Source organism: Mytilus edulis, chromosome 8 (genome assembly GCF_963676685.1).
Source record: "Mytilus edulis chromosome 8, xbMytEdul2.2, whole genome shotgun sequence".
NCBI lineage: Eukaryota > Metazoa > Mollusca > Bivalvia > Mytilida > Mytilidae > Mytilus > Mytilus edulis.
In genome coordinates this window covers 67,448,692-67,462,148 of record NC_092351.1, presented here as the reverse complement: position 1 = coordinate 67,462,148, position 13,457 = coordinate 67,448,692, and the positions used below count along the sequence as shown (strand labels likewise).

Below are 13,457 nucleotides of genomic sequence, written 5' to 3'. Positions count from 1 at the left end.
TAAATCTACAGGGTAATATATGTTTGGTCCGTGAATTTTATTTGGATAATATGTTAGAGCTTAATTGCTTATTAAAAAATAATAATAATGGCTAGAATTTTAATATGCTTTTCTTTGCTTTTCTTTTCCTATATATTTATCAATTATCTGTCTATGCTGAAAATGTGATTTGTCTGCACTTGCACTTGTATTTAGGGACAAAGTTCACAAAACAAACGTCTAGTACATATTTTCATTTAATATTAAAGAAATACTTTGTAAGCTAAGTAAAGGTAACAAAAACATGATAGTATTAAAAGGATTTTTTCAGTCTGTTTATTGTCAATTATTGAAAGTCAAATGTTGCTATATGCTCTGAGTTGATTATTTTTTTCAAATTTTTAATGAAAATTTTCCACGTAACAGTATTTGATATGCTAAGCTTTAAAATAATTTCAGTTATGTTGTAAAAAATGAATTTTGAGCAAATTTAGTGAAATCAGTTCATTTTATTTCTTATATTTTTGTACTTATTTATCTTTTATAACACAGTAAATGTTTCAACTTGTAGATCTGATGGTCACGTGACAATATCAACAACCGTTCCGGACACTATAACATCTTGGGTTGCTAGTGCATTTGCTGTCAATAAAGTATCTGGACTTGGAATAGCTTCTACATCAGCCAAGGTGAATTTAATAATCAAAATAACAGTGGGTAATAACAGAATATAGCCTCTTTGAAAGAGATTTTGTATCAACTTTAACGTCCATCTTTAAAAAATACTCCATTGACGTTGGTAAAACATTGTTAGTTTCAATATGCAATTCATATCGCCAATTTGTGATTAGTTTAATTGATATTTACTATAGATACTTGTACATGTATATTGAGAATGCAAAACTATTAAATATAAATACGTCAATTTATTAATAATTTTTGTTTCAGATCGAAGCCTTCAAGCCATTCTTTGTAAGCCTTAATCTTCCGTACTCTGTGGTACGAGGAGAACAAGTTGTGTTACAGGCCAATGTCTTTAACTACCTGACTAGTGATACTGACGTAAGTGTAATACTCAGGAAAGGTTGACAGAATACAGTAATAAAACAAGTAAATTGTATTATCGTGTAGTGTTTTTAATTATTCACTATTAGTACTAAAAGTTTCATCTTTTATATTGAAGAAAATGTCTAGAATTTGTTTTCAGATCTCTACAAATAAGCCCCTCTTTGTTATGAAAATAAAAGTACAATAATTTATATAATAGACGGCTGTGAAGAAAACACTTAACATTTCACAAAATATATTTCATGACGTATTATCTCTTTGCAAATGATCATTGAATCTCTAAAAGATAAACAAATAATTGTTCAAAAAAATTTTTTTTTTCAATTTTCTATTTTCGTTTCTACGGGTTTCCTGCAATTTTTGCATTTAAAAAAACATTCTGCAGAAATCTACTGTCTTTCATAAACACGCAATAAATATCTTTGGCACATATTTTGATTGTCTATTGATAGGTGTTAGTGACACTTGAAAAGAATGATGACTTTAGGAGTATTATAGTGGCCTCTGATGGTACAACGAGTTATGTCTCCCAAACTCAGACGGACAATATCCACGTATGTATCTTTTAAATCTGAATAGATTAAATATAATAAACAACTATAACAAGCTTCTGAATTTAAAAAAAAATTATTCTTTAAAGATGACGATTACTATATGGTTAAATTATTTATAACAAAAATAAATCATGCAAACATCAGTAATTAAAAATCTTTAATATGGAAATTCTTATATTTCATATTTTGTATTATCTGCCTTATTTTGTGTTTGTGTCCTTTTTGATGATGATTTTGTCTTGAATTATTTAAAAATTATACCACATAGTCTTTAGATATCTTTTGGTGTTTCTGAAAGCTTCCTTTCTTTGCATAAGGTAAAGGCAGGTGAAGCCAAATCTGTGTATTTCCCGATTGTACCTGCTGAGTTAGGACAGATTTCGCTGACTGTAAAGGCTCAGTCAGTAATGGCAGCAGACGCAGTAAAACGACAACTACTTGTAGAGGTAATGTTCTCTTTAAATCTATTTGTCAAAGGCGGAATACACATATTGATTGGTAGATCCTTATAAAAAATTAATTCTAGTTTAAGTTTTCATTGTCACTTCGAATTTCGGATTTATAATTTTCAATAGCAGTTTGTAATTCTTTGTATCAATAAGTATCTTTCTATAGAAAAACAATTGGAAAATGAGCATCTTACTCCGGGTGGAAATAACATGGTAAACACACAAAAGATAATAATATAACATATGTGTGAAACATGATATATAACTTGTCTGTTGGTTACGTGTCTATGTATATTGTTAACTGACTAAACTTGAATGTTTGGTACTCAATGTTTAATTTAGGTGTTAAAACTGGATTTATCAAGTGTCTCTTTTCAAATAGTTGAATAACATTTAAAAACATAATTAATGAGGTAAGGAAATAATAATGTGAATTATTCTTATATTTTGAAAACATTAATAGTAGAATACCTATACCTTTTAAAATAGTGATATGAAAGTTGCTATTTTTTAAACATGTATCTTGTTCTCTCCTCTTTTTGTCGAGTTGTTGTCTCTTTTACACATTCTCCATTTCCATTCTCAATTTTATATTGTTTATTTTAGCCTGAAGGTGTACCGAAAGAATATAATACCCCAATCCTTTTGAATTTGAACAAAGGTGCAGCTGTACATAAAACTGTTCCAGTTTCTCTTCCACAATCAGTAGTAGCTGGATCACAACATGTCCGAGTTTCAGTCATAGGCTAGTATTTTGTAACATAGACCACATAAAAGAGTGAAAGTTTATGCAACCTTGTAAAGGAGGGACGAAAGATACCAGAGGGACAGTCAAACTTCTAGTAAATGTTGACAAATAATGTTTACAGTTTCCATCAAGAATGTGCTGGGTTTTATATATATCTCTGTTGAAGTGATTTCTTGATATTTTCTCTTTTTACGTATACCTGATTATAACCTAGTTGTATGTTGCAATTCCGTATGTAAAACCGTTCTATAATATATATGCCTTATCCATTTATCTTTTCTTGACGTTTTTCACCAGGAAACACAACAATGATCTAGACAAACGTCAACATGCTTCGACTTTACTACTTAACTAATCTAAAGTTTTAATAAACAAAAAATACAAACCAAGAAATATTTTAATATATGCATTTTTAATAATTCCAGGTGATTTAATGGGACCAACAGTTAATAATCTAGACAAATTACTACGCATGCCAACTGGATGTGGTGAACAAACAATGCTTGGTTTGGCGCCTGATGTTTTTGTAGCAAATTACTTAACATCTACTCACCAGCTGTCCAGTGATATTGAAGAAAAAGCTATAAATTATATGGAAAAAGGTAAGTTGACTCTGAACATTTTGTTCTGCTGAAACTATACAGTACGAAACGTTGAGATTCATTCAAAATGCATCTAGCTACTTATTTTTCTTAAATGTATGTCGATATAAAAATGCTAACCTATATTATGATTTAACAAATAGAAAGGTCTTAATATGAAAATACGAATTAATATAGAAAAATATCACTGAATGTGGTCAAGTTTTATGATGTATTATAGGTTACCAAAGAGAGTTAACATTCCAACATAAAGATGGATCTTTCAGTGCATTCGGTGATAGAGACAAATCAGGTAGTATGTGGTGAGTATTGAATAATGATTATATGATACATAATATTTTTTTTTGTGAGCCAGGATCACATACTTGCAAAACACTTTGTTTTGCGTATTAAAACATTAGCCTGGGCCTGATATCTTTGATGAGTTTTAAAAGTCATGCTATAACTTTACATATTCTAGAAGTACTATTTTTTTTTATCATTTTAATGTTAGTCTGCGTATAAAAATTAAGTTATTCAATAATATTCCAACTTGGAATTCTCTTGAGACTATGATACTGTTGTTCAGGTTATCTGCTTTCGTAATAAAGACATTCCACCAAGCAAAGAAGCATATATTTATTGACGACAAGACACTGGTTCGTACCATAGAATGGATGTTGACAAAACAGAAATCTGATGGTTCCTTCCCAGAACCTGGCAGAGTTATACATAAGGATATGCAAGTAAGTAGACACTATATCTGAATTTTATAAGCCTTTCGTCACCTCAATTGTGCAATGGTCAAACTGCTGAATGTTAAAGTAAAAACTTATGTTCTTGTTAACACATATTGTGTACTGTATAGAAATATTATATCACTAGTTTTCTATGTTGTGTCATATGTACTATTATTTGTCTGTTTGGCTTTTTTCATATTTAGTTTATTTGTCAGTTTATTTACGATCTATGAGTTTGACTGTCCTCTAGTATTTTTCGGCCCTCTTTTAATGAATGTTGGCGTATAAAGAAAGCCCTGTATTTCGATTTCTCTTCACGATTACTTTATATTTTAGGGAGGATCGGCCAGTGGTCCAGGACTTACTGCATTTGTATTGATTGCTTTGGAAGAAAACAATGACTTGAAAGGAGTGAGTTTGTTTTAGATAAAAAGATTGATAATATTTTTTCTACTTTGTATGCACTGAAATAAGTAAAATGTGAATAAACAAGTAGGACATCCTTAATATACACTTAAAACTTTTAATGTCCAAGCAAATTATAAGACAAATAAATAACTATACATTTATATGCGCTACAAAGTAAAATATTGCGACGCTATAACAATCGAATTAGGTTGAATGTAATAGAGTATAAGCAAATAAATAATCGTCTCTTAATTTTGCATACATGTATCTCATGTACTAATGCAAGTAAGTCAGATATTTCATCTACATTAATCATTTTAAATTGTAGAATCTTTCAAGATCTTATTTTTTTTTTTATTAAAGAACATTCAGGAAAAACTACAGAATGCTGCTATGAAGGCAAGATCTTATCTTGAACAACAAATTAGTACAATAACGGACGATTATGCTTTGGCTATTGCGAGTTATGCTTTAGCCCTGTCCAGGAGCTCTGATGCTGCTACAGTGTTTACTAAGTTGAACAGTGATGCAATTGTGAAAGGTAAGATTTTTCCTTATCGTTTGGTTTATTTAGTTTTTGCTTTTCGAATCACAATAACCTGGTAATTGCAATAAAACATTAATATGTTTACGCTGAAATAAGCAATCATCTGAATAAATAACAAATCCAGTGCCGCGAATCGACTTGATCTAAAAAAAAAAAATCGTGTTTTTTTCTCCAAAAACTGTGCAGATGCGTTAGTCAAAGGGTTATTTTTTTCATCACAACAACTATTTAGCTGATATTTCACGTTGATGGGATAATTGATTTTATTTTAGATGGAATGAAGCATTGGCATAAAGCACAGACAACAACATCCTCTCACCATCATTACTGGTCACCTCCTCATAAACAATCGAATCCTATCGATATAGAAATGTCGTCTTATGCTTTACTTGTATATGCTCATAACAAAGCTTTCGCTGATGGTCTTTCTGTTATGAAATGGCTGACAACACAACGTAATTCAAATGGTGGATTTGCATCAACACAGGTAACTTCACATAATCACTCATATCGAAAATCTTCACTAGTTCTAATTTATAAGTACCTGATTGTTGAAGTTATGTATGTAATATGATATGTTCAGATTTCATATCTTCAAATCAGAACACAAAAGAATACGAAATGTGACAATATATTTTTACGTTTTGGGATTAAAATGTCACCAAAAAGCTTTTCATAGAAATGACAACTAGATAACTCTAAAGAGTCTTTCGCTAGAAGTAGATCTCTGAAAATGTTATTGTATCCGTGGCAATTTTGTGTATGTGCGCATTTTAAGTAAAGAAAATATTTTATAAGATGAGTTTATTACATGTTTAAATTGCAAAACAAGAAATAAAGAAGAAACCAGAAAGATTCTTTAGGTATTATGAATAGAGATGTTTTGGCGTGAACTTAATGTGATCTTACTTAAGATTTTTTTTATTTTCAATGATGTGTTTAAACCTCAGCTACACATTTTTTTGCTTAGATAACTTATTTATAAATTTTATGTTTATTCAGATACATTTTTGTATTGTAACTTTTCTCATTTTTATTTGTTGCTAGGATACAGTTCTTGCTCTACAGTCCTTATCTGAATTTGCAGCAATGGTTTATTCAAACAACTTTGATTTACAAGTTTCTGTTACAGCTGGTAACTTCACAAAACAGTTCCAAGTTAATCCAACTAATGCTTTAATACTGCAAGTAGCAGAGGTAGGTATCTGATATACAGACAAATAAACATATCTCTTTCTTATTTTAAACATATTGTTCATTCATTGGATCTGTTTTTTATCATTTGATTTTGCTATTTGATTTAGGACTTTCTGTTTTGAGTTTTCCTCGGAGTTCAGTATTTTTGTGATTTTAATTTTTATGCATTTATTTGAATTAAATTCATAGACCTTTTTGCTATATCTGCATTCCTATATGATGAATCAAACACGTGTGGGTTCTATCCCGAGACAAAGATAGCATTAACTAAGAATGTTTTTTTCAAGTATGTTAGTGATGGGACAATTCAAGCTCTACTCTTGAGTATAATTACACATTGAAGAACAGTTAAACGTAATGTCTTTTTGGATAGATCTATATATTATATTGTTACATAATTCTTGGGTTTTTTTCAGCTGTCGTCAATTCCAACTGAGGTAACCATTGACGCCACTGGTCATGGTATGGCTCTTGTAGAGGTAAACATTTTCAGTCATTGGTATTGTAATTGTGATGATGAGAAAGGGTACAACAAAGCACATCCATTCTTTTGCAAACTAGCTTTGTTTAAATTGCTGTGTTCCGAATTTTTTACAAAGAATATGATGTCTAGCCATATTGATAAAGAGAAATAGGATGATACATATTTGGTTTTATAATACTTTCTTCAAAAAGCAAGGCGGAAATGTCTTCCCTTGATATTGATATTTGATTCATATACACAGCCATTAACACTCAATATTTAAGTCATATGTTTTAGGCAGAACTGGCCAAAAAATATAATCCCTTTGGTGTATTTTGTTTAGGTTTCAGTATTTTTCAACGTTGAACAAGAAATATCAGAACCAACATTCGAAGTGACAGTGACATTGGAAACAGATACCCTTAATTCTATGAAAGTAAAAACTTGCACAAGGTAATTGATTTCCTATTTAAATATATTGGTACTAATATTTGAATTTAAGTTTACAATCGATAGATTTTAAAATGTTCTATGTGTATCCTCGACTTCTCGGTTTTCTCACAGCTGTTGTTGTACACCAGTTTTAATAACAGGAGAAAACAAAGTGCATGGAATTGTCAGACAGATTTCTTTCAGTCCACAACACACAACGAACAATTTTGGATTTCCATTTAAAGTATCTAGTATCGAGAGATATTTTTTTATCTGTTTAAGATAAGACGATTGAAGTTCTCAACGTAACATGTATTTTTACGAATACGATTTCTATGATTTCTATTTAATGACATATTTATAGTACATGATTAATTCTTAGGTGGCTGTTAACTGGTGCAAGCGGGATGGCAGTACAAGAGATAGGTATTCCAACTGGTTTCGATGCCGATGTTGAAAGCATTGGACAAGTGGCTGGTTTGAAAAAAATCGAACAGGAAAACAGAAAAGTTATCATCTATTTTGATGAGGTAAGTAGTAAAAGTTTGCAATGATAGTTTATACTAATACACAATATTTTAAAGCTACTTTATCAGAAATAATATACTAGTATTATAAATAACGATTATGCGGGGGAAAAAGGAAAGTAGTGTCATATGTTTATCTTAATATCATCCTCTAAATGAAAGCTTTTTATTATATCATCTTTCACTGTTTAGATTGGATGAGTCACTTCAAAAAACATTGAAACAATGTGGAAAAAACAATTATTTGGATTGGAATGGATAGTAGGCTCTTATGGCTATATTCTACTTAAGTATGCATCATTTTGTTCATATAATGAAACAATTACACTGTAAAGCATATGGAATTTACAGTTTTTAAATATTGTATAAGTTATGTTTGATTTGTTGTGGAAAAGTTTGTAAGATATTTAATATGACTACAATTGTGAATGGAAATGGGATATGTATCAAAAAGACAACAACCGACCAAAGAACACAAAAAACAGCCATAGATCACCAAGAGGTCCTCAACATAGCGAAACAATCTCGCTTCCGGATGCGTAGTTCAGCTGGTCCCTAAACAAAAATGTGTACTAACTCAGTGATAAGGGACGACATACTAAACTCCGAAATATATGATGAACTAAGATTTAAAATTACTCAAGATTTACAAAGGCCAGAGGCTCCTGACTTTGGACAGGCGCAATAATGCGGCTGGGTTAAACATATTTTGTGAGATCTCAACACTCCCCTTATACCTCTAGCCAATGTAGACAAACAAACACACAGCAATACCCACTGTAAAACTAAGTTTAGAAGAAGTTTGAGTCCGAAAATCTACATATTACATTTTCTTTCCTTTTTTGTATATTAATTAGGCCGTGATTTTTCTCGTTTGAATTATTTGACATTTGTCATTTTTAGTGCCTATTTTAGCTAACTATACGGTATGGACTTGTTGACGGCCGTACGGAGACCTATAGTTGCTAATTTCTGTGTCAGTTGGTTTTTTGTAAAGAGTTGTCTCAGTGGCAATCATACCACATGTTCTTGTTTATATATGTTTGTTTTGATTGCAGATAACAACTACGCCACTGTGTGTAACCATGGAATCTATCCGCACTGGACTTGTTGCTAAAACACAACCATCTGCTGTTCGCGTTTATGATTATTACCAACCAGGTAATTTGACTTCGAACTTATAAAATAAGAACGTTTCACATTGCATATAAATTTAACAAATTTATTCTAATGTTTTGTAAGTCTGAATTGATATTACATTTAGCTTTTGACACAGTTTAAATGTTGAAATTGGTTAACTCCGTTCAGATATTATAATCTTAGAAAATTCTAGCAAAAATAAATAAACTGTTGACTTCATGCAGGAACTTCTTAGGAAGAAAGATAAGAAGTTAGCAATATCCTTTAACTCTACTTTCCGCTATATAGATGACGTTCTTTCACTAAACAATTCAAAATTTGGTGACTATGTGGAACGCATCTATCCCATCGAATTGGAGATAAAGGATACTACAGATACAGTTAAGTCAGCTTCATATCTTGACTTACATCTAGAAATTGACAATGAGGGTCGGTTGAAGACAAAACTTTACGACAAAAGAGATGATTTCAGCTTTCCAATTGTGAACTTTCCATTTCTAAGTAGCAACATTCCAGCAGCACCTGCATACGGGGTATATATCTCTCAATTGATACGATATTCCCGTGCTTGCATTTCCTATCATGATTTTCTTGATAGAGGGTTACTGCTCACAAGGAAGCTATTAAATCAAGAGTTCCAAATGGTGAAGTTGAAATCATCCCTTCGTAAATTTTACGGACGCCATCACGAGTTGGTTGACCGTTATGGAATAACCATTTCACAAATGATATCGGATATGTTCCTCACGTCGTAACTACAATCCCCTTCCCTTTCATGAATTTGACCTACCGAATTAGACTATTTACCGGATTTGTAATCACATAAGCAACACGACGGGTGCCGCATGTGGAGCAGGATCTGCTTACCCTTCCGGAGCACCTGAGATCACCCCTAGTTTTTGGTGGGGTTCGTGTTGTTTATTCTTTAGTTTTCTATGTTGTGTCATGTGTACTATTGTTTTTCTGTTTGTCTTTTTCATTTTTAGCCATGGCGTTGTCAGTTTGTTTTAGATTTATGAGTTTGACTGTCCCTTTGGTATCTTTCGTCCCTCTTTTGACACAGAGATATATTTCTCCTGAATATAATTTTGATAATGAAATGCATGGATTGAAATTAATAAAATTTACGCTACCAATTTTACTACACTGCACTGCACAAGGTGCACATTTTCCGTATGTTATGTCAGTATCCATACTGGGTTGTTGATACCGTCAGGGACTATAAGTCCACCACGTAGATATCGACTCGGTGATTATAAAAATGGTACCAATTTTCTTTCACTAGATGCGCATTTCGACAAAAATAAAAAATCTTTTAAAATATCATTATGATGCTCGAAGCCAACATATTTAAAAATCCAGTTATTTTCTTATTCGTGGCCTCAAACGCAGATAAAGTCTTTATGAACAAAAATTCAAACACATATCTATGGGAACCAGCTCGCCTAGACGAGTGCAGCAAAATTTTATTTTCTAATAATACGACCGTCCTCAAATCACTTTGCCAGCACACTAAGACCACTGCAGCATACATGTCTTACAAACATATCTACAATGAAAAATAATGAAATACAATCTTTCATATCACCAAACAATATTAACATAATGTTCTTTTTAAGATCTGGAAAAAAACGTAATGCGTTTACAATAATTATATACTTATACAAAGCATGTTCACAGCATGGAGAGGGAGGGGGAACTGCACTAAGACTTAGCTTCGAATGGTCAAGCTATGAAAATGTATTTTCAATGTAAACCTTTACCGCGAATGACCAGTCCGTGCTTTCATACAAAGAACTTTAAATTCTTAACTTTGTTAATGTGACTTATTGGTATGCAAAAATAATTTAAATATTATTGTAAACATGAACACATGTTCCCAATATAACAACAAACCCATGTGCTATCGATAGTTGATAAATACATTATTATTTGAAACATGAAAAGCTTATAAACCAAAAGGAACAAAAAGTAGAGCCAAAGCTAGACAAGGAATTAGAGCTTTACATGAAGGAGATGTATGCCTTAATTTTAAATAGTTTTGTTACAGCAAATTTTTGCATGAAAACAAACTATGTATTCGCGTCAAAGTCGTGATTGAAACAGGGGGTTGTCTTCACTGGACGCGATGAGGCAACTGTCTCATTACAGGTTTGATAAAGAAAAAAAATAGAGAAGAACAAAGATAGAATAAAAGTATGTTCCATAGTTAAGAGTGAAATTGTTTTCAAAACATCAGAAATATTTCCCCGCCCAAGGTTAAATTGGGGGGATTGGTTATTGAAATAACCTTATGAACGTGAATTTTTATTCCTTTTCACATCGAATCATTGAAATATATTTTTCGTCTTCAGCACTGCTAAATGATGGAATTTGAAGAACATCAAACTATTCAAATATTATCTTAGTTAAGATTGTTCGAGAATCAGCAACAAAAACTGAATATTTTGTTCAAGTTTATATATAAACTTGACAATATTGCAATATTTTAGCAGAGTTTATTATTGCACATACACACATATATTGACTAGTTATGTTTTATAAGTGGATTATGGATGCCATTACAGATATCAAAAGCGTCCAGTGTAACATTCAATCACTCATGTGTTTCACAAGAGAGAACATTCTTACTTAGTTCCAAATTCAGTTCGCTACCATTCTATCACTTTAGTACAGATGAATAATTAATAAAGATTATACTTATTAACTTATAAATTGATTAATCTTTTTTCCAGACAACCAAGTGACAAAATTCTACCAGTCACATGTTTTGAAGAATTCATCTGTTTGTGATGTTTGTCCCGACTGTGGAGGGTGTCCTTAGGTATGCTTACATTCTTAAGATATTTAACATTTCATAGCTGTTGCATTTATTTATCACCCCGTATTTTATTGATTTTGTATTTACATTGTGTCATAGATCAAATAGATTCGTTCAGTGTATGTTCACTTGTGTTGATATGTCTTTTGATTGAGTTAAGCAATTTCATTGATATTTTATAGTGAGTATTTCTATGTTGTGATGTTACACTATTGTTTTGGGTGAAGGTTGGTTCCTATTTAAATGTTAAAACCTGCTGCATTTGTTTGCATCTGTCCTAATTTAGGAACCTTATGTTCAGTACATTTGTAGTTGTCGTTTGTTGATGTGGTTCATAAGTGTTCGTTTCTTTTTTTTATATACATATTAGACCGTTGGTTTTCCCGTCTGAATGGTTTTACACTAGTCCTTTTTGGTGCCCTTTATAGCTTTCTGTTCAATGAGAGCCAAGGCTCCATGTTGTACTTTGACTCATAGTGTTTTTTTCTTTTACAAATTGTGACTTGGATAGAGAGTTGTCTTATTGGTACTCATACCACATCTTTTTATATCTATTAAATTTTCGTAAAATTACGACTTGTTTATTTTTTTCATTCTCATAAGAATGCATATTAGTTTTAAAATATATTAAAGCGGTCTTTAAATCTTTGAACAAATTCTCATTCGAGATACATTGAACCGTAATTTCACAACTCTTCTTATCTGAATTGTATTAGATTCATCACAACCGGTGTCTAAATCATATCGTGTTGTCTCGTGTATTAGTATTATTGAATCAGCTTATTGAAAATGAAACTCTCCTTGAAATAATGTATCATTAGAATATACATATGTTCAATAAGTCCATGTTTGGAAAACTATATATAATTTTACCTTATAACAATAAGTTATGAGTTTGAAATTCTTATAACAAAAATAATTTAAATACATACCTTCAACACTCTAATTGGTCTTTATGCATAGAAACAGTGAACTCCGCAATCTATAAATCATAGTCTGAGTTGGTATACCTTATTTCTTCACATCAATAGTGGTAGACGAAGTTCTTTTATATCCTGAGTTTGCGATAGGCCGAGTTGTACAGCAGCGTCCGTGAACGTCGATGTATGTTTCAAACATTTTCTTTAAATAAAAAAGTATATTCACAAAAAGTCCCTTACCAAGAGCACAAACATATCAAACGAATGGATAACAACTGTCATATTCCTGACTTGATACAGATAACAGATAACAGAATCATAAAATAACAGTAAAAACAGTGAAACTTTAAAACTTGTACTCTCAGTCACAATTATAGTTTGTTACATTAATTTTAGATTAACTGATATTTTTCACATTTTATTTGTAGATTTAGACGACATTCCACTGTTGTATGGTGAAAAGTAAAAAATTATACATTCACATAATTTTACAGATAGCGTGCTATTTGTATTCATTGTTATTAGAAAATATGACATAATCGATTTGCTTCATTCAATAATTTACATGATACTTTAAAAACAATGATTTCTTAATTTTACTGTTATATGCATGTATGTAAAATTTATAATTCCTTTAATAAAAAATATTTCATTCTCATATTACATATAGTTTGATTAAGTCGCATACGATGGTTTTCATAGAACTGGAAATACCATGACAAAACACAAAATCGACCAAAAGACACAAGCTACAAAACACAATAAAGATAAACTGTTATCACAGAGATATGTCTCGCTTTTTTGTAATTTCGAAAATGCAAATGTTGAAAAGAAAAATAGCAACACTTTACATGTAAATTTGGCAAATATTCAAAGTCAATGA

At 31.2% G+C, this 13,457-nt stretch overlaps 1 protein-coding gene across 6 annotated transcripts in view; it reads left to right on the top strand.

Annotated features, from left to right (window-relative positions):
* The window catches only part of LOC139486836 (CD109 antigen-like), a 62,460-nt gene extending 49,226 nt beyond the window's left edge, over window positions 1-13,234 (top strand). For all 6 annotated transcript variants that reach the window (XM_071271846.1, XM_071271844.1, XM_071271842.1 and 3 more), the window contains exons 20-37: window positions 551-668; window positions 928-1,041; window positions 1,500-1,601; window positions 1,919-2,047; window positions 2,657-2,795; window positions 3,224-3,400; window positions 3,621-3,702; window positions 3,969-4,125; window positions 4,456-4,530; window positions 4,891-5,068; window positions 5,347-5,561; window positions 6,122-6,271; window positions 6,688-6,750; window positions 7,078-7,187; window positions 7,549-7,696; window positions 8,752-8,854; window positions 11,569-11,657; window positions 13,003-13,234. In XM_071271846.1, coding sequence (XP_071127947.1) covers window positions 551-668; window positions 928-1,041; window positions 1,500-1,601; window positions 1,919-2,047; window positions 2,657-2,795; window positions 3,224-3,400; window positions 3,621-3,702; window positions 3,969-4,125; window positions 4,456-4,530; window positions 4,891-5,068; window positions 5,347-5,561; window positions 6,122-6,271; window positions 6,688-6,750; window positions 7,078-7,187; window positions 7,549-7,696; window positions 8,752-8,854; window positions 11,569-11,657 — 2,149 coding nt within the window. In that variant the 3' untranslated portion in view covers window positions 13,003-13,234. The remainder of the gene's footprint in view (window positions 1-550; window positions 669-927; window positions 1,042-1,499; window positions 1,602-1,918; window positions 2,048-2,656; window positions 2,796-3,223; window positions 3,401-3,620; window positions 3,703-3,968; window positions 4,126-4,455; window positions 4,531-4,890; window positions 5,069-5,346; window positions 5,562-6,121; window positions 6,272-6,687; window positions 6,751-7,077; window positions 7,188-7,548; window positions 7,697-8,751; window positions 8,855-11,568; window positions 11,658-13,002) is intronic.
* Window positions 13,235-13,457: the final 223 nt, after the last annotated feature.